General features: G+C 56.9%; 1 protein-coding gene across 2 annotated transcripts; it reads right to left on the bottom strand.

Annotated features, from left to right (window-relative positions):
* Nucleotides 1-3,580: 3,580 nt before the first annotated feature.
* Nucleotides 3,581-17,956, bottom strand: PDLIM4 (PDZ and LIM domain 4). 2 transcript variants are annotated; one of them, XM_037802031.1, is made up of 7 exons: nucleotides 17,802-17,956; nucleotides 13,015-13,166; nucleotides 9,240-9,321; nucleotides 4,768-4,949; nucleotides 4,379-4,542; nucleotides 4,030-4,147; nucleotides 3,581-3,898 (listed from the first exon to the last, which is right to left on the bottom strand). In XM_037802031.1, exons 1-7 carry the CDS (start codon nucleotides 17,892-17,894, stop codon nucleotides 3,694-3,696), a joined length of 996 nt encoding a protein of 331 aa, XP_037657959.1. In that variant the 5' UTR covers nucleotides 17,895-17,956; the 3' UTR covers nucleotides 3,581-3,693. The 2 variants fall into 2 exon arrangements, with proteins under 2 accessions (XP_037657959.1, XP_037657960.1); XM_037802032.1 differs by lacking the exon at nucleotides 4,030-4,147 and having other exon boundaries at nucleotides 3,828-3,898.
* Nucleotides 17,957-21,790: the final 3,834 nt, after the last annotated feature.

Raw genomic sequence — 21,790 nt, 5'->3', positions numbered from 1 at the left:
CTGATTATAATCTATATTTATTTTCTATGTTTGTTCCAAATGTTTTCCTAGTGTGTAGCACTCGTTGAATTTACTGGATTCTTGGTAAATATTTAGTTGAATGGATGAGTTGGGGTTGAGGATGCAGGAGGGAGGCAGTTGCTCTTGAGGCCTCCCACCTCCCCTTATGCCTCCCACAGAAACTTGGGGTGGGGGGTGAGGAGGAAGGTGGGTGTGTGAAGGTGGGAGCTGGTCCCAGTGCCCAGCCTGGGGTCTGGGCAGGACAGAGGCAAGTCTGGGCTAGGCTCTGACCAAGGAGATAACAGGTTGTGCCAGAGGAACTGAGGAAAGATGGAGGGATTGACATGAAGGGCATGTGGATGGGAATCAACTCTGCCTAGGGATGGGAGGGCCAAGGCTTTGCTCTAAGGAAGGGGACAGTGGACCTGGGTTTTGAAGAGTGAGTAGGAGTTTGCTGGGTGAAGAAGAAAAGTATTTCGAGCTTGAGGGAAGGTCTGAAGAGCATGAAAAGGCAGGATGGCTCAGAACTGTCTGGTGGAGCAAAGGAGATGGGACAGAGCAGTCACTAGCCTAAGGTCAGAGAGGCTTTGAATGCTAGGCTGAGGATCAGCAACTCCAGCTGTACCGAAATGAACCTCAGAAATGTTTAGAAGTCAGAACCCTCAGAGCCAGTGAAGAATGGGAAGGGGTGGTTGGGGCCAGGGCGTAGAGGATGATGTTCAAGTGTCTGGTGTGAAGGGCCCTGATGTTAGAACCTGGAATCAGGGTGCAGGTTCGGAGATCACAATGGGAGTTTGGTCTGTGGTCAGGTGGGGAACTCTGAGTTGGGGATCCTGGAAATGGCTCCCAGGAGTTCCCGTGGACTTCAAGACTCCACTGCCCCCTGCCTCAGTGCTGGGACCTTGGGTCACAGGGACTCCAGACCAAGTTTTTTTCTTGGCTCACCACATTTGGGTCCATTTAGGGACCCCCGAGCAGAATTCTTAGGCTGAGGGGCCCAGCAAAGACTGGGCCTTAAAGCGGGAAGATGACAATATCAGACTGGCAGATCTGGGCACCCACCCCCTAAACTCCCGTTGCTCTCCCTTTCAACACCAGGATGTCAGGAATGTGCTGCTCAGTTGCTGCAGTCCTGAGGGGGTATACTTGTTGGTTCTGGGGCGAGCCCGTGGTGCCTGGGCGGCTCAAGGACCCTCAACTTGGACAGGTAGCCCCAACTGCTTGCGGGGGCAGGGGATAATCGTGCGCGCTGGGATTAAGGCTATAGGGTCGGATGGTGGATCTGCCGCGATGGGGGGGAGGGGACAGCTGAATCTCTGCGGGTGTGAGGCTGGGAGAGGGGTGGGGGCCTGTGCCCATGGCTCCCGGTGTTTTTCCATCCGCTCGCGAGCCCAGTGGCCTCGCTGGCTGCCAGGCCTCCCCTCCCCTCCCGCCTACGACCGCGTGGGGGAGGGGCCGTGTCTAACAGGCCGGGGGGGAGGGGGTGTTGGGCAGGGAAGGGAGGACTTTTCCACCGCTCCACCCTGCTCGGGTGCGGCTGCGGGGGGCGTGAGTGTGTGTGAGAGCGCGCGAGCAAGCGACAGGGAGTGTGTGAGCAGGCGCGCGTACGTGCGCGTGCGACGCCGGGCGGGGCTTCATCGCTCACCGGGTGACCCTTCGCGGAGCAGAGGGGGTCAGGGGCGGGGTGGGGCCCGGGGTCACCCGCAGGCCCAAAGCCCAGGGCTCCAGCCCTCCTCGCCTCGCCTCGTTTCTCTGGCGCGTCTGCCCACCGCCCTCGCCTGTGCCCCTCGGGAAGCATGGGGTGGGGGTGGAGGGGCGGGAAGCGGGGGGAGGGCGTGCCTTGAATGAACAAATCTAACCAGGACAACAAGATCTACGAGGAGAAAACGGAAATAAAAATTTACTAGAAGAGGTACACAACAGCCGAATAAATGAGGAATAAATGCAGATCACAGCAGTCTCCCAGAGGAAAGGACTCTACGCCGGTTCTATCCTAGTGAGTCTCTAGATTGAGGGCAAGCCCAGTCACAGTTCAAGAGGATTTTCTTTTTCGAGAGCCAGACATACCGAATCTAAACTTCTGATAAGGGGAAATGTACGGGAATAGCCTTTACATGTTTGTAAAGGAAAAACAAAGAAGCGAGATTGGCTTATTAGACTGTAAAACGATATAATTACAATGTGATATTGGCATAGATGAATCGGTCCATATTACCTGTGAAATAGAACTCACTAACAAAGATTCTTACAAAAATACAGAGTTCCCAGTAATCATTAAGTTAAATAAACCTCGGGAAAATGGCTGAAGAGTTTAGGACCACTTTATTTCTGCTGTTCTCTCAGCTTAGGGCACCCAGTAAGTTCACCATAAATGTTTGTTGCATGACTAACTGCCCATCACTGATAATCCAAGAAATGCAAACTAAAGCAACTACATACAGACTTTTACTTATCAGATTGGCAAAAATGGAAAAAAAATAATACTCTGTATTGGCAAGAGCACAGGGAAATGGGTACTGTCATGTGCTGATGGTGTGAGTGTGAACTGATAAGGGTCTTTTGTGGTTTGTGATAGCATAAAATTGAAAATAGCACAAACATACCCGGGCTCGCTAAATATAAACCTGAACTAAATAAATGAGACTACTTCCCTGTCCATGTGACCCAGAGTCCAGGATGCGTCCTCAGATGAGAACAGCAGGTCACAGCCACAATCCATCAACTCTGATCCGATTTAGATTTTTTAAAAGTGCGAGTCTGTGCTGGTGTGTGAGAAGAAGCCGCGAAAGGCCCAGAGCAGACCTGGCATGGGGCTTCCGAGGACGGATGTTTACTGCTTGGCTTTGGAGATCTGAGCATGTTTGAGAGGAAAGCGTCTGAGCAGTGAGAGTTCTTTTATTTTCTAAAACTTACCTTCGCTTTCCCCTCATTTGCTTTAGGAAAATCAAGCGCGCCCTCTGGTGGGAGGAGAGGGGAAAGGGAAAGAAAAAGGAGTCTGGAGGACATTAAGAGGAGGTGGAAGAGAGGGAGAAGCAGGGAAGAGAGAAAACTGGGAGGTGGAGACCGCCCACCGAGGCCCCGGTGATTTCCTCCCTGCATCACATTCCCTACTGAGACCCTCCTGCGGCTGCTATGGGCTGCCCCGGCTCGTGCAGATGGCCAGATGGGGCCTTACTGTGGGTGTGAACCTTCGCTACACATTTGCACACACAGGTCCTCACCCTGTAAAGCTCTTCCCCTCCCTCATCCGTTAGTTCTCAGCTGACACCTTCCCTGGCGCCACTCAGGTCAGACCCTGTGGCCTCACTTCCATATTAATAGAGCTGCCTCTTTGCATTTATTTGTGATTATGTGACTCCTGTCTGCCATTTCCCCCCTCCTCCCAGGCTGAGGACCCCTTGTGAGCAGCACAGTCCCTGACTTGCTCACCATTGCATCCAGGGCCTAGGACAAACCTGGCACCTAGCAGACAATGAACAGATATTGTGGACTGGGGATGAATGATGTGCCCCGGAGGGAGGCAGGCCAGGGCACCGACAGGTTCGAGGCCTCGTGGCCTCTATCCACAGCCAGAACAGAGGGCAGAGCAGAGGGAGTTTATTAGAGAGGCAGGGGGCAAATGCACATATTTACATTGGCTGGGCAGGGGTATTTAAAAAAGCAGGGGTGGGGACAGGAGGTCCTGGAAACAGCTCAGACGAGTTCCACCTTGGCGTTGGGGTACACGGCCACCACGTCATAGCCCTCGGGGGGTTTGACGCGCGCCTTGGCATGGCCCTCGCAGTAGAGTCGTTCGTCCAGAAAAAAGTAGCCGCGCTGCTTGAGGTTCAGGCCGCAGTCGCTGCACATGAAGCACTCAGGGTGGTAGAGCTTATCCCGTGCCTTGACGATGGTGCCCCTGGTGGGTGGATTGGGAGAAGACGACGTCGGGTGGCTGACAGATTTGAGAGCCACCTCTATCCAGGGCAGCGACTGTTGGGGTCTGAAAGAGGTGGAATGGGGGTGGGGTAGGTGGGTGTGCATACTCACACGATGCCATGGCCGCAGCGTGTGCACTCGGGCAGCCCCTGCAGGCCACTCAGTGGTGTGCCCAGCTTGCCAGCAGTAGGCTTCAGGTTCCAGGGTCCACCAGGCCCTGGACGCTCCCCTGAAAACCAGAGCACAGGTGGCATGAGCTGGGTGTGGGGGACAGAAAAGGGAAGAATATTTCTGTGGGGTATGGGGTTGGGCACTGCTTCTGAGGCCATCAGCGGGGATCCTTGGGAGGAGGGGTAGATGGCTAAGTGGTACGACTTGGGATGGTAAGGGGTGCTACAAGTGGGGGCTTGGCCCCTGCAGGGAGTGGGAAAGCAGGTGGGTATGGTGGTGGGAATCTTACCGCCCTCGCCCGCCTCTAGCATGCCCTGCAGGTAGCGGAAGGAGCCCGACTGCTTGGGCTCCATGGCTGTGGGCTCAGCAGGCTCCCGAAGCATCCTGTACACATCGGAGCCCAAGTCTACTCCACTGTCACGAATCCTTGGGAGGCCTCTGGGTGAGTCAGCACTGGGTGGGAGAGAAAGATGGAGGAGGGGCAGGGTTGCAGTTCTAGACTTCCCTCTGCCAGCCTGGGGTAGGGATGGGGGGATCTGATGAGGTGTCAGTGGTCAAAATGCAACTGGATGAGACCCAAGGATCAGGTGTTAGGGGTCAGGATGGGACTTGGTGAGCTATGAGGGCTCAGGGATGAAGATGGGGTCTGGGTGTGGCTTTAAAGGTCAGGACTACTACCTGTGGGGTGGAGACACGTGCAGGATGCTCATCTGGGCCGGCAAGGTGGCCTCACTGCTGCTGCCATTGTGAGGGACTGGGAGGCGGGGTGACTGCCCATACGGAGACCCCAGGCCTGGCCTGCCATCTCCTGGCCCAATCCCTGAGGCTGAGGACCACCTGCTGGTTGCTGGACTGCCATCCTACGAGAGAGAGAGGCCCGAGGCACTGGGAGACCCTCAGGGGTAGAGCCTCTGGCCATTCCTGGCACACCCATGCCACTCTGCTATGCCAGTGCTCCTTGGGTGTTGGCTAGCTTCCCCTGCTCTGGCATCTGTGGGTTATGGCACTCAGCCAGGGAGGGGTCTATGGGGAAGAGCTGAACCTTGGGCCCATTTCAGACTCTGTAGAAATAAGGAATGCCTGTGGAAAGCAGGACATAAAGACTTGAGTGCCTGAGCCTCAGTGAACCACATGATGGTTCTGACCACCAGTGCCCGTGAAGCAGATGGTTTTGGGGCAGCACCGTCCCAAGGAGCCTTTAAGGCCAGCATAACTAGTGCAGAGTATGTGGCTTCCTGGCAGAGGTGGCCCTGGTGTGGGACCATGGTTGGGTACGAAAAGCTAACTCCTGTCCTGAAGCCAGGAAGGGTCATTGATCATCACATGTCCAAAGCCCTTTGGTGGCCAGGCTGAGGCTCAAGGGTGCAGTTGTGAGGTCCTACCCTCCTCCTCTAGTGCCTCCATTTCCTGCTTTCCGGGCCCTAATGGGTGGCCTTTTGTAGGCACAGCAGATGGGCAGAGGCTGGGCCAGAACTCAAAGCCTCCCACCCCACTTCCCCCTTGACCAATGTCTGGTGCCCATGGCTGAAACATTTGGGGAACGTGTGCCCTGAACATGCTCCCTCAGCCCATGGAAGAGGGTGGTATTTCTGTGGGTGTGGGTCTGAGTTGAGACTGGTGATTATCCCTTCAGAATCCAGGGATGCACTGCCTCCAGCTTGCAGGCACACACAAACACACCCACATGGGAACACAGACGTGTACACTCTCACTATATTTACAGGCATAGACATGCATAACGACCTACACACATGCACCAGCCAGTCCACCATACAGCTTAATCACACATCCATTCATATAGTTGGAGCCAGCACCGGTCACCCTGGGGATGGCCATGGTGGCCTCCATGGCCGGGACTGGGCTGGCAACTGGAGCAGCCTGGCGTTAGGGTGGAGCCCAAGAGTCCAGGCCATGAAACGGGGTCTCAGCTTCAGCCTAGGTGGAAAGGGAGAAGGCCCCTCCCCTAGCAGGAAGGAGTCATGCTCAGATTCAGGCAGCCTTCAGCACTTGGGGTACAGTTGGGCCTGCAGGGCTCCGTCCTGACCACACTCTGCTTTCTGCAGGCTCCATGCTGGATGGGAGTTTAGGGAACGGGCAGACCAGAAGCCAAGTGGGGGTATCCCCTCTCTGCTTCCCCCACCCCAGTAGGCAAAAGGGAGGCGCTCTTACTGCCCAGGTGGGCCCCATCAATGCAGCAGCAGCAGGAAGAACCAGCCCCCTCCCCTCACCCCTATCGGGCTCAACAAAAGCCCCTGAGAAACCTGAGCACTCTCACACATGTGTCTGGGCCCCTGGCGGGCGGGCAGGCGGGCAGGGCTGGCCCAGCCTCTAATGGGGACCAGATGGGCTGTGGTCGGTGGGGGCGGGGCTGAGCCCAGTGTGGAGGAGGCGGAGGGACCAGGAGGAAGGAGGCCCCCCTCACTCCCACCCAACAGGGTGGGAGAGTCTACTGCAGGGTCACGGGAGCCACTGCCCCTCCCGTGGCCACCCACAGTGGCCTCTCTGAACTCAGTGGTTAGGACACAAGTGGGGACCTCCATCTTGGTTTGAGTACCAGCTCTATCACTCACTAACCAGGCCAGTCCCTTCTCCTCTCTGAGCCTCAGTATCTTTATCTGTGAAAGGGGGAATGTGATAATTTCTACATCACAAGTTCCTTATGAGAGGAAGAAAGATAGTTGCATAGAAAGCACCTAGCAGGGTGCCTGGCACCCAGCAAATGCCTGTTGGATGAACAGCTGTCACGGCATCCCTGAGTCCCAGGCCTTTCCGTGCGGTGCCGCCCCTTCTCTGCATACCAGCCCTGCTGCTGATTTAGCTGTCGAAGCCTCAGTGGGTGTGTCAGCAGAATGGGGGTAACCGCCTGCATGCTTATTAGCCCCTACATGGCAAGGGTCACCATCTGGGACACTCAGCGTGGATGGAGACAGGCCCTGAGTCCAGAGGAGCAGACGGTCCCTCCCAGAGGTCAAGCTCTAGCTCTCTGCTGGTCTGGAGAGGTCAGGGCAAGTGTGCAAGGGCTCCCTTCTCTACCTGGCTTGCTTGTACCCTCCTCTGGTTCTTAGTTTAAATGCTTTTCCTCTAGGAAATCTTTCCTTATCACCACCCTTCCACCACTCTGGGTTGGGCTAAATGTCTCCTGGATGTTCCCAAGTAAGGCTTGAGAGAAGGAAGGTCTCCTGTGAGTCTACAGTGAAAGTGGGGTCCTGTCCCACCTCACTTGGGGAGAGGGGGAGTGCCAGGGGCACCCTGTGCTGGTCCTAGGGCCAATTGTGGTCTCCTCCACTGATGGCTCCAGCTGGGCCCACTCCTGCCCACCCCCCAACCCTGCAGGCAGAGGGTGGGAGTGTGTAGGGACAATGGGCCCTGTGTCTGTTACCGAAGACAACAGCCCTGCAGGGGCCGGGTGGGGGTGTTTCTGTCACCACCCATGGAGGCTGTGACCTTTTAGTACAAAATGAGAGCAGCAGCTGAGGGGCTGCACTGCTGTTTCTGGAAAATCCCTCCAGCCTGAGTCACTGGCAGCCTGGTCTGGGAGGGAGTCATCAAGGACAAATGTGGGGACAGGGGGAGCTGCCCTCCAGTCCCCATCTCCCCTCAGGCCCACTGGCTCTGAGCCTCTCCTTAGGGACTGTACAGAGCTGAGTTTGAGACTGCAAGGCTCAGGCCCCCTTGTCCTGTCCATCCTGACACGGTCACAAGTGTGAGGTGGGGCCTGCACCATGCTGCTCCCTTCCGCCTGGCCTATGCCAAGCCTGCCCCATTGGCTGTGCCAAAGCTACCCCCTCACCAGGGCCTTGTGTCCTCTGCGCAGCCAGAGCAAGTTTCTGAGACACAGGTGTGGCCACGAATCTCTGCAAGAACAGCTGAGGGCCCAGTAGAGCCTGAGATCCTGTCCCTGGCCATGTCCCACCCCCTCGGCCCTCACCTCTGCCCTCCCACCCCTCGGGACCTTTCAGTTCTCTGAACCTGTGGTGCACTCTCACACTTCTGGGCCTTTGTATGTGTTTCCTGAGCACACTTCCTCTCCCCACCTCCCTTTGCCTGCCTTATTCTTCCTAGGCCTTCTGGCCTTGGCTTGGGTATCCCCTCCTCCAGGAAGCCCTCTCTGACCCCTTGGCTGAGTCATGTACCTCCTCTTTGCTCCTTCAGCCCCTGGCTTCCCCCATCCCAGAATTAAATGCCTTTCTCGTGCCAGAATTGGGTACTCTCTGGTTTCAGGGATGCTGGCAAAGGCAAGGTAGGAAACAAATATCAGAGCAAGATGGGACTGGCATAGATGGTGAGGGAGAGACCAGAGCAGGTCCTTCCCTCTGGTCCAGCAAAGCTTCCTTTCCCTACCTTGGTCCCCTTTCCCCCATAAGGAGAAAGTAGACGTGAGCAGGCCCAGGAGGCCATGGTCCCACATGCTGGATCCCATGGTTCTAGCTCCACCACAGACCAGCCCAGTCTCCATCTTGCCCAGACTCTATGGCCCAGAGATGTTGAGCTGGCTCTGAGCACCTGAGTCCTGCCTGCTCGGCTAACCCTCATGCCCATGGCAAAACGAGGCCCTGGCACAGCTGGGCCCACCTCTCTCCTTGAGGACAGGACCATGCAGGTGATGAGGCAGATGGGCCTGCAGCCTGAGGTCTGCTAGGTGCCATCACAGGATGACCAGGAGAGAACTTTAGCCTCAGATTGAGCGAGGGAGTGCCTTATGTTCTAAGGTCAGCCCCATGGCCTGAGGTTTGCTATTTTCAGACCAAATGGGTGCCCACGGCTAGGATGAGACAGAGGAGTGTCCCAGAGGTTGTTCCCTTCCCCCATCAGCCTGGTGACTTCCTCCAGGGCTGACATCACTGGGTACCAGAGAAGACCCCAGCTGGGTGAGTGGTAAACCCTGAGGCAAGGCTGGCCCAGCCCCTATCTACCATACTTTTGTCCCAGAATCCAGGATTGCCTAGGGAACACCTGGGGGGCACAGGATGGGGCATGGGCATGGTCCAGGGAGGCCTTCTGCTTCAGCCTCTCTCTTGGCTCTGCTTGGCCTGGGCATCTGAGAGCCGAAGCAAGGATGCCCAGTGCAGGTGAACCTGTGGACCAGGGCTGCCCCCTCTGACCTGGACTCATTCTGAGCCAAAGCCAAGCCAAGTGGTGTCTGTACATACCTGGGCCTCAGGATCGATGTAGATCCTCTGTGCCTGGGCCTTGCTGTCCTCAGGGGCACCGGGCCAGCTCCTACCCTCAGGCCTGTGGCAGGAATTGGGATGGTCAGATATGTCTGCCTACTGTGCTCACCATGCCTGAGAACCGGGACCAAGAGGGGCTGGACCCTGGCCCAGCACCACCCAGGACCAGGCCTTGTGTCTTGCAGGGAGGAGGATACCACCCCAGCTCTTTCTCCTTCACCACCCATCTCAAGATCTGCCACCCTTCTGGAACTGTGGGCTGTGTGCTCCCTTTCTGACCAGCTGCCCCATCCTTCTCTGGTCTGGTTCCTAGAGAGGTTGCAGGAGAAGCCCTGCAACTTCCCCACTCTTCCACCATCTCTGGGGCCTATGGAGGCTCAGCTCAAAGAGGCCCAGCTTATGGCAGGGAGAGCCAGGTCTCACACATTGATCTGTGGCCCAGGTGGCCCTCGCTTCCCTGGCCCATCCCTCTGCCGTCTACAGCCTCTGCTGGAGCTGAGGTCAGATGTCCATCGGCTCTGGGGGAAGGAGGAATGGAGGCCCTGAGGGGTGCGTCTCCTCCCCTGCTGCTGCCGGCAGAGTCATCACTGATGTCTGCCCAGCCCAGATGGGAAACAGGCCATTAGGAAATTCCTGCTTCGCCATAGAAACCAAAAGCCAAACACCACACAGGAGGGAGAAAAACATCGTAAACCTGCCATAAGCGGGGCAGGCGGGGCCAAGAGGCTACAGGCCTGGGGCCCAGCCCTGCTGCTCAGGAGCCCTGTGAGAAGGCAGGTCAGGAGGGTACATGGACCCTGGGCTATCTGCAGGGACCAGCTCTTACCTGTCACCACACCAGAAGTGGTGGGTGGGCGTGAAGTGGGGCCGATTAGACCAAAGGGGAACAATGTCCCCACCCTGCCCCAAGAAGCTTCCTGGGCTCTGTTAATATCTCTCCATTGCCCCAGCAGCTCCACCCTGCCTCTCTTCCCACTCGGCTGAGGTTCTTAAGCTGTCTCCACCTGTAGTCCACACTCACTCTGCACTTCCTCACTTCTGCCCATTCCTTAGCCCCCTACAGGCTACCTCTTTCCTCCACAGCCTTCTGTGGGCCCTTGGAATCAAGGCTCTGTTGCCCCTGGGCAATATCACCCTCAATGGCCTCCAACTCCAGCCCTCTCAAGCAGGCTCCCACATGACTGCCCTAACTCACAGCTCTAACTGTGTCCGTCACCACTAGGAACTCCATTGGGATAAACCTGGGACACCTTCTGTGGCTACCTGGCATTATGCTTCCCCAAAGTTCTGTCCAGAAGAGCAGGGCAAGCCTGCAGTCTGAGGGTCAGAGGACACAAAGTACCCAGAAACATAAGAGGGGGTGGGCAAGGCATCACACTGGAACAGAGAGCTCATTCACGCGTCACACTCCCACACCCAGACTCCCACTTCAGGCTGAGCAGGTGGCCCCATCTGCCACCATGGAACAAAATGACCCCCAAAAAGTGGGCATCTCAGACAACACATGATGGGTGACAGGGCCCCACCAAAGGCCCCGGGGTTGTAGCTGATGTCAGGAAGGACCTGGACTTGTAGAATATGCCCAGGAAGTGTGAGTTAGCTTAGATTGTTGGATGCTGGGTTTTGGACTTCAATCAAAAGAAGCAAAGTAGGAAGTCAGGCCTTTACTTCCCTTTTTATTCTGGGGGGAGGTCTGTGGGGGGTGAGAGCCCTCTGTACTCGAGAGGGAAAGTAGGGAAGCGGGTCTGGGTAAAGCCCTGGGAGTAGGAGCACAGATTAGCTCCCTCCCTTCAGCTCACCAGCCTGAGCCTCCACAGAGCTCGTGGTGGGGGTGGGAGGTTCTCTGCGACCCGGGGGATAGGTCCTGGCATGGCAGGCAGCATGGGGAACAGGATCAGAGGTCTCGCGGGTGAGAAGGCACCCAATTCTGTACCCAGGAGAAGAGATGCTGGTCAGAGGGTAAAGGAGTCCTAATATCTTGATCTCCCTAAGTCTGTATTCTGAGTGGTGGGGATACAGGGTGGGAGGGAAGGTCCCCACCAGGCCCCTGGTACAGTCATCATCATTCAGTCCCAAAATCACAAAATGGTTCCCATTTTGGAGTTGGGGAAGTTAAGGCCTCAGAATTAAGTCACTTTCTGGAGGTCAAGGCAGTTCTCAAGCGCTGAGCTGGGATTGGAACCCAGGACTGTGGTAGTACAGAATGCGCTCTCAGCTGCTCCACGGCCAGGCTGCATTTTAGGGCCTAAACACCCAGAGCAGAACAGTTCAGTGGACCCCTGGTTCCATCCATGTCTAGCTTGGAAAAAATGACCAGAGAAGGAAGGAAGGAAGGAAGGAAAGAAGGGGGACCTCCACCCGCACCCCCACCCTGGCCACCCTCCCTTGACATCATTCTCTGGGAACTACCGGACCAGGCTCCTGACTCAGGCCCCCTGTGAACCCCTACCCACCCCCAGCCCCCACCAGGGCTACCCTTGTTCAGCCACACAGAGTCAAGGCCGGAGGTGAGTCAGGGCCAGGAATCCAGCCAAGTGGGGCAGCCTCAGAGGCCATTTGTGGGCAGAACAGTGCTGACACTTCTCCCGTCTAGCCCATACCCCTGTTTTATGGGGGGGGGGGGGGGGGGAAGCAGACTCATAGAAGTCATCTGGCGTATCTAATATCCCTGAGTCTGGATAAGGACTAGTCCTGCCGATCTCCCAGGCTACAGTCTCCTCAGTACATGCCGGGCAGACTACACAAGGCCCTGACCTTGCAGCTGGGCCCACTGGGGTCCTGACCCTGACCAGGACGTGGGCCAGGCACAAATAGGAGCTACCTCAGAAGTATTCCTTCCATGCTTAATGGCTCCATGGCATTGGATTACTGCAGCTCTAAGGCATGGTTAGCTGTGTTGTGGTTTGGGAGGCTTTGCCCACACGCTTCCACAGGGGGCCATGGAAAGTCCCTGTGAGCAGTGAACGTGGCAGAGCTGAGCAGTTATGTCTGACTCGTCTGGATCCAGGCGGGGCAGCAGGGTAGGGAGATCCCACCCAGCCAGGCCAAGGCAGACTGCCTGTGGGAGCTGACCAAAGGCCCAGGGCCTGAGCAAGGCTGGGGGACACTCCAGGTGAACCTTCCATCCTAGACCATCTGTAGGGTTCCCCCGCTCTCTTCCCCTTCAAGATGGACTGCACAGCATTACAGTCCTTGGCAGGAAGCTCTCATCCTATATCCAGATTCAACCGGGGCAGAGGCTGGCCCATGAGGGAGCAGCTGAGGCAGGGGCAGCTGTGGGGCTGGTAGGATTGGACAGTAACAAGTAGAGGGAGTGGAGTACCTTGTGGTGAGAGAGACTTGAGGAAAAATTTTGCTTCCCCACACCCTCACTGTGCAACTCTAAGCACCCTCTAACCTTCCTGAACTTCAGCTGTCTCATCTGTAAAGTGGGGACTATATTAAGTCTTACTTTACTGACTTGGTGTGGGGGTTAAATGAAGTGTTAGACAAATAAATTGCTTTGAAATGGTCATCAAGCTGAGCACTTAGGGAGGAGAAAGCCTCCCAGAGGCTACCCAAGGTCTTATTTCAGCCTTGATTTTGAGCTGCCTAACCCTGCCCTAAGTACCCCAATACACTTCCAGCCCTGAGTTAAGGGTGGCTTCTTCCTTTCTTAAGCCACCCCCAGCTCTGAACATTGCCTGCCAGGCCCCCATCTGTGTGATGCTGTCCCCCGCTCCCATCATCCCAGCACAGCCTGCCGTATGCTTACCTGCACACCGAGAGTGTGAGGTGGTCATGGCAGCCCTTGATGCGGTTCTGCGCCTCCAGGTGTGTCATGAGCTCTGTGCTCTCACCATTGATGGCCTGGATCAGGTCTCCAGGACACAGAGCAGCCAGTGCGGCTTTGCTGCCAGCATGGACCTGTGGGCAGGCAAGCCAGAAAGCTGGGCACAGTCATTACGTGGCCTTGCTTGCAGGCTCTACTCAGGACCCCCTTCAACCCAAGAACCCGGCCAGTGTGGCCTCGCTGCCAGTGTGGATCTGAGGGTGGACAAGCCAAGAGGCTGGGTGAGGGCCCCACGTGGCCCAATTGCAGCCTCTGCTCTTAGCCACCCTCAGTTCCCTCACTTGTGTATGCGAGGAGCTTCCTCTAGGCTGGCACAAGCAAGATGTCACTCTCGCAGCCTGAACACATGCCCAAGGACATGCAAAGGACACACGGGTACACGTGCTCACAGATGCATACAGAGCGTGGACATGCACGGACATAGCCCCACCTAGCCAGACTGCATAGCAGCCCCATTCAAACCCTTAATGACCTTGCCTCCCTACCTGTTAGATCTCGCCTTTTGTCCCCACACCCCATTTTCACCTCTCCCCACCCACACTATCTGGATCACCTGAACATCCATGGGTTCCTCACAGACAACAGATATTTCTCACGTCCAGACCTTTGCAGATGCTGTTCCCTCTGCCTGAACCATTCTTTCCTCTGACTCCCAACCCCTTACTTCCCAGTTTACTCCTCCTCATCCCCCAGATCTGGGAGCCTCTCCTCTGGGCTCCCTCAGCACTCTGTGCATCCCCATTACCACCTTCACCTCCCTACATTGTTATTGCCTTGTTCTGGGTCTGTCTCATCACCTCCTCGGGCAAGTCCAAGGCCATCCAGTTCCAGCTGCTAGCCTGCATTCCATGGTCACAATTCCACCTCCACTTCCTCTGTAGGATGGCCAATCCCTCAGCGGCACAGACCACCCCAGTGCCACCACCGACTCCAGAGGGTCAAACAGCATCCAATTCTGGAGCCCCTTACAATGCTGGTCCCTCAATAAGGGCCACAAAGGGTTGGGGACAGGGTCAGAAGGAGACCTGAGTAAGAAGCCCAAGGTAATTCAGGCAACAGGGTACCCTCCACCCTGTCCTTGGCCTTAGCACAGCCTTTGGAAATAGACTTCACACACCCTCTTCCTTACCAAGCCTCTCTCTAGTTGGTGTCCCGCTGTGGCTCAGGAGTCACCATGACCCCATTCCCACTGGTGGGGGTGGGAGCTTTTGGAAGTCTGGCCAGGCTCAGTCAGCCAGCTCCCAGTAGTTAGTGGATAAAGCTGAGGTAGTGGCAGCTCTTTGGATGGAGGCCTGGTGTGGGCACTGCCTGAGCTGACCTGCCCCGAAACACGCTGCCCCAAGGAACTTTTCTGTTCTAGAGCATGGCACCATCGGCCAACTAGTCCACCACTAATGTCCACTCCTAGTGCGGGGCACCTGAATGAGCCTGTCCTCCTGGGGGAGGCACCCACTCGGCACCATCCCTCCCCTTGGGGCCCTGCTTCAGGCCCCCTCCCCTTCATGGATACCAGCTCAGGGTAAGGACCTAGCTCAGGGCCTTACCCATAATTAGCTCATGGCAACCTTTCAACCACCTGGTGAGGCTGAGGCTGTTCTCACCCCATTTTACAGATGAAGAAAGAGAGATTTGGGGGAGGGGATGCCCCAACCTGATCCCTACCCTGGAGAAGAGTCTTTTTTGTCAGGGGGCAGCTAGCTACAGATGACTCAGGCAGCACAAGGGGTGCATTCAGGCCTTTGTGGGTGGAGGAAGTTCTCAAAAGCAGGGGCGGCTGGGACTCTGCCAGCTCTGCTTGGGGAGTTCTGGTCAGAGAGGGCAAGAGGCCAGGAAACCTTGAGTCTCCCAGATGCCTTTATATGCATTGTCTCATAAATCCTCAAGGCAAGCCCATTTCCTAGATGAGGTAACTGAGGTCCAGGGAAATGCAGAACACTCAACTGATACATGGCAGAGGCAGGATTTCAATCCAGGCCAAGGGATTCCAAATCCCACACTCTCAATCACGGTGCTTTTCTGCAAAAAAGGGAGTGAGGGAGAAAGACTGTCCTTGGTGGAAGAACCAGCAGGTATAATGACTCATCTGGGAAAAAGAGTGGGAAGGTCCTGCGGTGGAAGCATAATAAATAAGGGGATGGTGGACAGGATGAAATCAGAGGAGAGGCAGGGACCAGACCTTGTAAGGCCTTATGGACTCAGGCGAGAAACTAGCATTTCTTCTGAGTGTTGGGGAACCATGGAGGGTTCCAGGCAGGGAAGTCACATGACAGGGTTGAATTCGGGCAGATCCCTCTGGCTGCTGATGCAGGATAAACAGACAGAAGGAAGGGGAACTGGGAGCAGCGTGGTCAGCTGGGAGGCTGGGGCACGGACCAAATCCCTCACGTGTAGCCACCTGCATTCCCAGCCCCTGCTCCCGGTCCAGCCCAGATGCTATGGTGGGCTGGGAGCTGCAGTCAGAGCCAGGAACCATTTGGTTCCATACAGTCGTGGCAAGTTCCAGACAGGTTTGGATTCCTGTTCCTCTCTGCCACTCTGTTTACATGACTTAGCCTCTCTGAGCTTCAGTTTCCCCCTCTATAATGTGAGGCCGGAGGGAGCCCTTACTTCTAAGGGCTGTTGTGAAGATTACCTGAGATAGTCAGGGCATGCAAAGCCCCCGTAGGGAGCCATGCACACAGCGATGCTCATTCCAGGGACTGGTTGCTGGGGGGCTGATACCAACGCCCATTAGGGTGGGGCCTGGTATGCCATGAATGCTCGGCCAAGGCCAGCAATCATGATAACTCACCTTTGGGGAAGGAGCCTTGTACAAGGTTCTTGTGCTCCCTGGGGCTTTATGGATGGAAGTTGCAGCCCCAGCCCTTCCAGGCAGCCAGCCCCCTCCCTGTCTGAGTGTGGCTGTGCCTGCCAGTTCCTAGGTAGGGAGGCCTTGGAAGAAAGGGAGGGCCTTGCTAAGGACACCCCCACATACTGGCAGTCCCTGTAGACCTGCCTCTGAGGTACTGCTGGGCAAGCTGTGACCTGTGCCTTCCCAGCTGCTTAATCTCCCCAGATCCCACCCAAACCCAGCCTCAGCCATCCTGGCTCCTCCAGCCTGAGCTGATGCCGCGTGACTTTGGGGGACAAGGGGGGCTCCTCCTAGCAACTCCTATTCCAGTCTGCCTGCCTGCCAGGGGCCCACGTCCCGGTCAGTTCCAAACAAGGCCGCTGCTGCTGCCACTGTGACGTGTGGAGGCCTTTCCTCAGCAGGCAGACGGCCGCGTGGGCAACAGATGTCTCCTCTCCCTACCGCCTGCGGCCGTCAGCCGCCGCCACCAATCCTGTCAGCAGCCTCGCGCCCAGGGTGCCTGGCCTGCCTAGCGCCCTCACCAGCCCGCCTTGGCGGACACACTTGCCTGACACACATAGGCAGACAGACGCTCACACATGTACACCCCCAGCAAGGCTCCCTCAGGGAAGTGGGAGATGAAGGGCTCCAGTCTGTGTTGAAGGACCACCTCAGCCAGCCCCAGGAACCCTCTGGCTGTGGGGTGAGGGCAGATGTCGGACGCTTCCCAGGACAGCTGAGCCTGCCTGTCACCCTGGCTCCCAGATATGGGATTTCGCGATTCCACACTCCACCGGGTATCCAACCCCTCCCAAGAACTGGAAAGAAGTCTCTGAAAGCTGGGCCAGCTCAGCTCAGCCCCCATGGCAGGAGGTAGGGGGTGAGGTGGGGAAGGTGGTTCTCAGCTTCTCTGACACAGGACCTGAAGACCTGAGCAGCCTGTTTGGAGGCAATAGGTGGCCCTCAGATGGCCCCAGGCCCCCTCCTCTGTTCCCTAGACCAGGGGCCCCCAAAGGCAGGGTGTGAATTGCCTCTTCTTCCTCACCAGACGAGGTTCCCAAAAGGCTGGGCCAGGATCCTGTCTCCTCCAGATTGGGTACTCCTCTGGGCAGGGGTGAGTCCGCTCCTCTGCCCCTCTGTCTGTCTCAGACTAGACTGTTCCTACTACCTCCCCTCCAGTTGTGTACCCTCCTGTTACTCCTCCATCCCGAGCCTGGGGCAGGACATGGCCCTGGGAACATTGAGGAATTGGGCTCTTACATTGTTCTGTGTGAAGGAGAGTCTCACAACCTCATAGTCAAATCTCCCTTTCCCCTGGAAGCCCAAAATTCCTGCTGGTCACTTCCCCTTCGGGTGACTGAAGTCATGGATGGGAGATTGACCAAAGCCCAGAGTGAGTTAGTGGGTGGATCTTTCTCTTTTCAGATTTAGGGAGGATCCCAGACCTCCCCAGCCGCACTGGCAGGAACCCTTGCTGGACAAGGGGCTTGCAGTCATTTTGTCCCAAATCCTCAAGCTGGGTTTGGTCCGACTGGCGTTTCCAGGCCTCAGTACATCTGTCTAGACCACAGCCCGTGTCTGTGGGTCCCTCCCTGGCCCACACCAACTCCCCCGAAATGCAGCCAGCTAGGAAGCTGGTGTGAGAACTCTTGGGGAGCATTCTCCACGGGATAGGGCAGACAGGCCCTGCAGGAGGAGAGGAGAGGGGGGCTGCGGAGGGGCTGCCCCTCCTGGAAGCCGCCTCTATAGCCTGCGGGTGACCCTGGTGAACTCTAGGCTCTCGAGACTCCGGGACGTCGGGGATCTGGGTCCCGGGCGGACCGCGAGGACCGGGTCTCAGACCTGGGACCCCCCGCCGCCCCGCCACCGCGGGACTTACCCGCGAGATGGTGAGGGGCGCGCTGAAGTCTCGGCCGCCCACCAGGCGGAAGCCCCAGGGCGAAGGCCCGCGCAGGGTCACGGAGTGGGGCATCGCGGGCCGGAGCCGCAGCCGGAGCCCGAGCCGGACACTGAGGAGCCGCCGGCGCCGCCGCCTGGACGCAGCGCCCCGCCCCCGGCCCGCCCGCCCCCGTATCCCCATCCCCCGCCCGGCCCCCGCCCCGCTCCCTGCGCGCCGGGATTGGCCCGGCGGCCCGGCCCGACCCTCCCACTTCGGGGGGCTCTGAGGTCCTGCCCCTCAACCCCCCACAGCCTGCGGTCCAGCACTCCCACCCGGTTCTCTGAGACCCCAGGACTGGGACGGCTCCGACGTCCCGGATCCGGATCCGGCCCCGGCCTCTGCTCCGCGGGCCATGGACCTGGGCCCGGCTGCGGAAGCTCAAAGCATAAGGCTCTTTGAAGTCGTTCTTTGGGGCGGTGCCCCTGCCCCGGGAGGGATGGAAGAGCTGCCCTGGTGGGGGATGGGTCCTGGCCTTGCTTAGAAACATTTTCACGGTTCTAGCCAGCAAACTTGTAGACCACCCCTCTGAACAGCAAGACCCGTGCGCACAGCCTGGGCCCCAGCAGGCCTGGGTCAGGGACGCAGTCCCAGGAAAACGGCCGGCAGGAACAAATATAGGGGTGGGGACGAAAAGGGATCCCCTTTGAGGAGGCCAGGAAGGCTGCCTGGAGGAGGTGACTCCTGACTTGAGGCTAGAAGCAAGGTGCCCCACTATCCCAGGACACCCAGGCCTTGTCTTGCAGCCCTTTCCTGGGTTATCCTCTCAGTTGTGCACAGCCCTCTCCCCTCCTGCAAGGAACTGTCTCCCAAGGCTTCCTGTGAACTGAGTAGCTATGGTGGCTGAGGCCACAGTGTCACAGGGCCACAGTGTCAAAATGCCACAGTGGAGTGGAGTGGAAGTGCATTCAGCCCTTCACATGGGGCCTTCCTGGTCTTCTCTCCACTCTTAACATTGGACAGTGCATGCAGGTGCTGCCATTTGGCCAGGGTCCTGCCTACTACCTTCTGGTTTTCCTGGGCACCTTGCATCTTGCCATATCAGGGTGACACTGTTTGCTTTTCCAGACCCTGATAAGACTCCTAATTTCACCAACATTCTTGGCAATCCTGTGTGCCTTCTTGGCTAAACCCTGGTCTTTTAGGTTGGAATGTGGGTGCCTCTCTAGGAGGCAGGCTGCAGCTCTCTGCTCAGCTGGGAAAGGAACGGCATGAGTGGAGTATGTGTGGCAGTGGTGTGTGTGTGTGTGTGTGTGTGTGTGTGTGTGTGTGTGTGTTTAGGGGGGTTGTCTGGGCCCACAGTGTGCTGGCCATTGGGGTGTCAGCATTGTGTGGTGGAAGAGGTTTCTGCTCAGCTCCTTTCACACTTGGGCCCCATGTGGACAGGGGTGGAAGGGCCAGCAGGAGAATTGGTTTCTGGATGGTCTTTCTGAGGCCCTCAGGCCAGAAGCTCCACTGGGCTTGGATTCCACCCAATGGGGTGGGGAGGAGGAGGGGGAGATTGTTAGCACTTAGCATGGGCTGTTCCAAGGATTGGGTGCACAGCATGGCCAGGAGAGATGCTAAATGGCGCAGAACTTTACTTGGGGGTGGAGGATGAGTCCTCACAAGTTCTATGAAAGCTTCTATCTAGGGCTTTCAGTAGATCCCTGAAACTTCCCCTCAGGTTGCTTCCTTCTCCCAACTAACATGATTCCAGGAACTGCTGAAATCCCCCCACCCCATCCTGAAACCCCCTCATTACCTTCCTGTTTACTTCTGACAGTGGTGGTGGGGGTGGGGGTTGGGGCATGTCATCCCCTTCCAAAAATGGTCCTCCTGAATATGACCTTCCTGGTCTCTCATCCTCTGAGTAATGTAATCCACTTCCAAAGGGTGGGGAGTAGCTCTTCTAGAGTCTGGTACATAAACTCTCCCTTTTCATTGTGCAATTTCTGGGACACCTTGATGTGATGCAGGATGTCTGACATCTATGTCAACCACCCCTCACTGTGGGCTCTTGATGACATCCCTGACTTGAGAGAACATCAGAGGCCCACTTCTAACAGTGCCCTCCCACAGGGCAGAGGCCTGGGTCAGGCTATGCTCCTGAGGCTGGGGGCAGCCCTTCTTACAGGCCACACTGTAAGCCCACTCCTCAGGTATGCTGGGGTTCTGGACCAGAGGTCAGACAAGCTGCAGGTCCTATGGCTTCTCCAACTCCTCCCTAATACTAAAGCCTGGAAGCCCTTGGGATTTGCTTTGCCTCCTTATGGGCTTGTCTTGCAGGATCCTGAGGGTTTGCTGTATTGCTGGATCCCTGTTACGCTGGGGCTCCAAGCCACAGGGCAGCCACAGGTTCCATAAGCCCTCTCCAAAGTGGCACAGTGTGGGGAGGGTGACAGGGTCACGTCTCACCTCCACCCTGGTAGCCTTCACGTATTCACTGCATAGCCCAGCAGGCATCTGTGCTGTTGGTTCTAACCAGACTGCTCGTTTCATGCCTTCTTCATTCATTCAACAAATATGCATCGAGAACTCTCCATATGCCAAGGCCTGCGCCTGGTCAGGGCTAGGGTTGAGGCATCCATGAGGGCAGGGCCTGTGTCTCTCTCTTATTTACTCATGTTTCCCCAGAACCCAGCACAGGTGTTCAGAAACACTTCCGATTATTAACATTATCAATGTTATGTGAATTGTATCACCTCCTCCTTGGCCAAGGTCCAGAGTCAAGGGAATGAGGGGGAATGGCTGCTCTTGCTGCCTTGAGGCCACACCTAGCAGCCCTGTCCTTCAGAGAAGCCCCAAGAAGCTCAGGACACAATGCCCAGGCCCTCCGTATGGGGTCAGTCCTGTTCAAAGTCAGGAGAATCTACAGATCTCTTTCCTCAAAGGGCAGGCTGGGTTGGGAAGCTCCAGCAGGAGCAGATGCCCTTGGGAGATGCCTTTGGGGCCGAGCCTGGGGAGAGGGGGCAGTGCAGTAACAATATCAGATTGAGGGCAAAGTCAACGCAGAGGACAACCCAGGGGATGGCCCAGAAGTAGAAGCAGTCCTGAGTGAAGGATGCAGTGGAGCTGAAGGGGCAGCCCACATTTCAGGATACCTTTCTGTGATGAAATGGGGGCTGGCCAGAGAACTCAGACCCTGCCCTGCCCTGCCCTGACCCAGTGGTTAGAGGTCTCTGCATGGAGTCTGCCCCATTTGACCTCGGCTCCTTGGAGTCTGTAACTCCCTCTTTTGAGGTCCAGCCCTCTCCCCTTCCAGCCCAAAGCCTGGATTCCCCAAGCCTCAGAGGGGCTGCCTCGGGGCAGCCAAAGGAGAGAACTTGAGAAACCTCCATCTCTGCGTCGCCCATCTGATCCACCTCCGGACCCCCTGGCCTGCGGCCACCCAGAGGTCTGCTGATAAGGTCAGGAGCCTGTGAGTCTCAAGGACAGAGCAGGATGGGGAGGGGATCTGTGCACCTCCTGCAGGGCTAGGACTCGACCCTTCAGTGCTAGAGAGCCAAGGCAAGCTCTAAGCAGGTTCTGAAAGGGGCGGAGGCAGCCAGGGGGATGGGCACCAGGCAAAGTCCAAAAGGAAGGAGGTGTAGCCTGTGGGACGGGATCGGGACTGACTCCCAACATGTTCTGGGGGGAGGTACTCCGCTGAGGAGGCAACAAAGCTGGTATTTTATCTGTATTTGGTGTGACAAAATACACAGTGGAGGGTGTGCCTGTGACAAAGGGAGTTTCCCAGCTTTAGTCTTATGCCATTTGATCCCTCAACAAATGCTTACTGAGTACCTGTTGTGTGCCCAGCCTAAAGCTGGCCAACTAGATTGAGAGGGTACGGTGGGGGCCCCCTAGCCGCCATGCCTTCTCTGGGGGATGAGAAGCTGGGCGCTATGGAGGGGGCCAGCCTTTGAGGGTCAAAACTGGAACAAAGCTGATTCTGCCAACAGGAGCCTCGT

Source organism: Choloepus didactylus, chromosome 13, assembly GCF_015220235.1.
Source record: "Choloepus didactylus isolate mChoDid1 chromosome 13, mChoDid1.pri, whole genome shotgun sequence".
NCBI classification, from domain to species: domain Eukaryota; kingdom Metazoa; phylum Chordata; class Mammalia; order Pilosa; family Megalonychidae; genus Choloepus; species Choloepus didactylus.
This window is presented reverse-complemented; position numbering and strand designations above follow the sequence as displayed.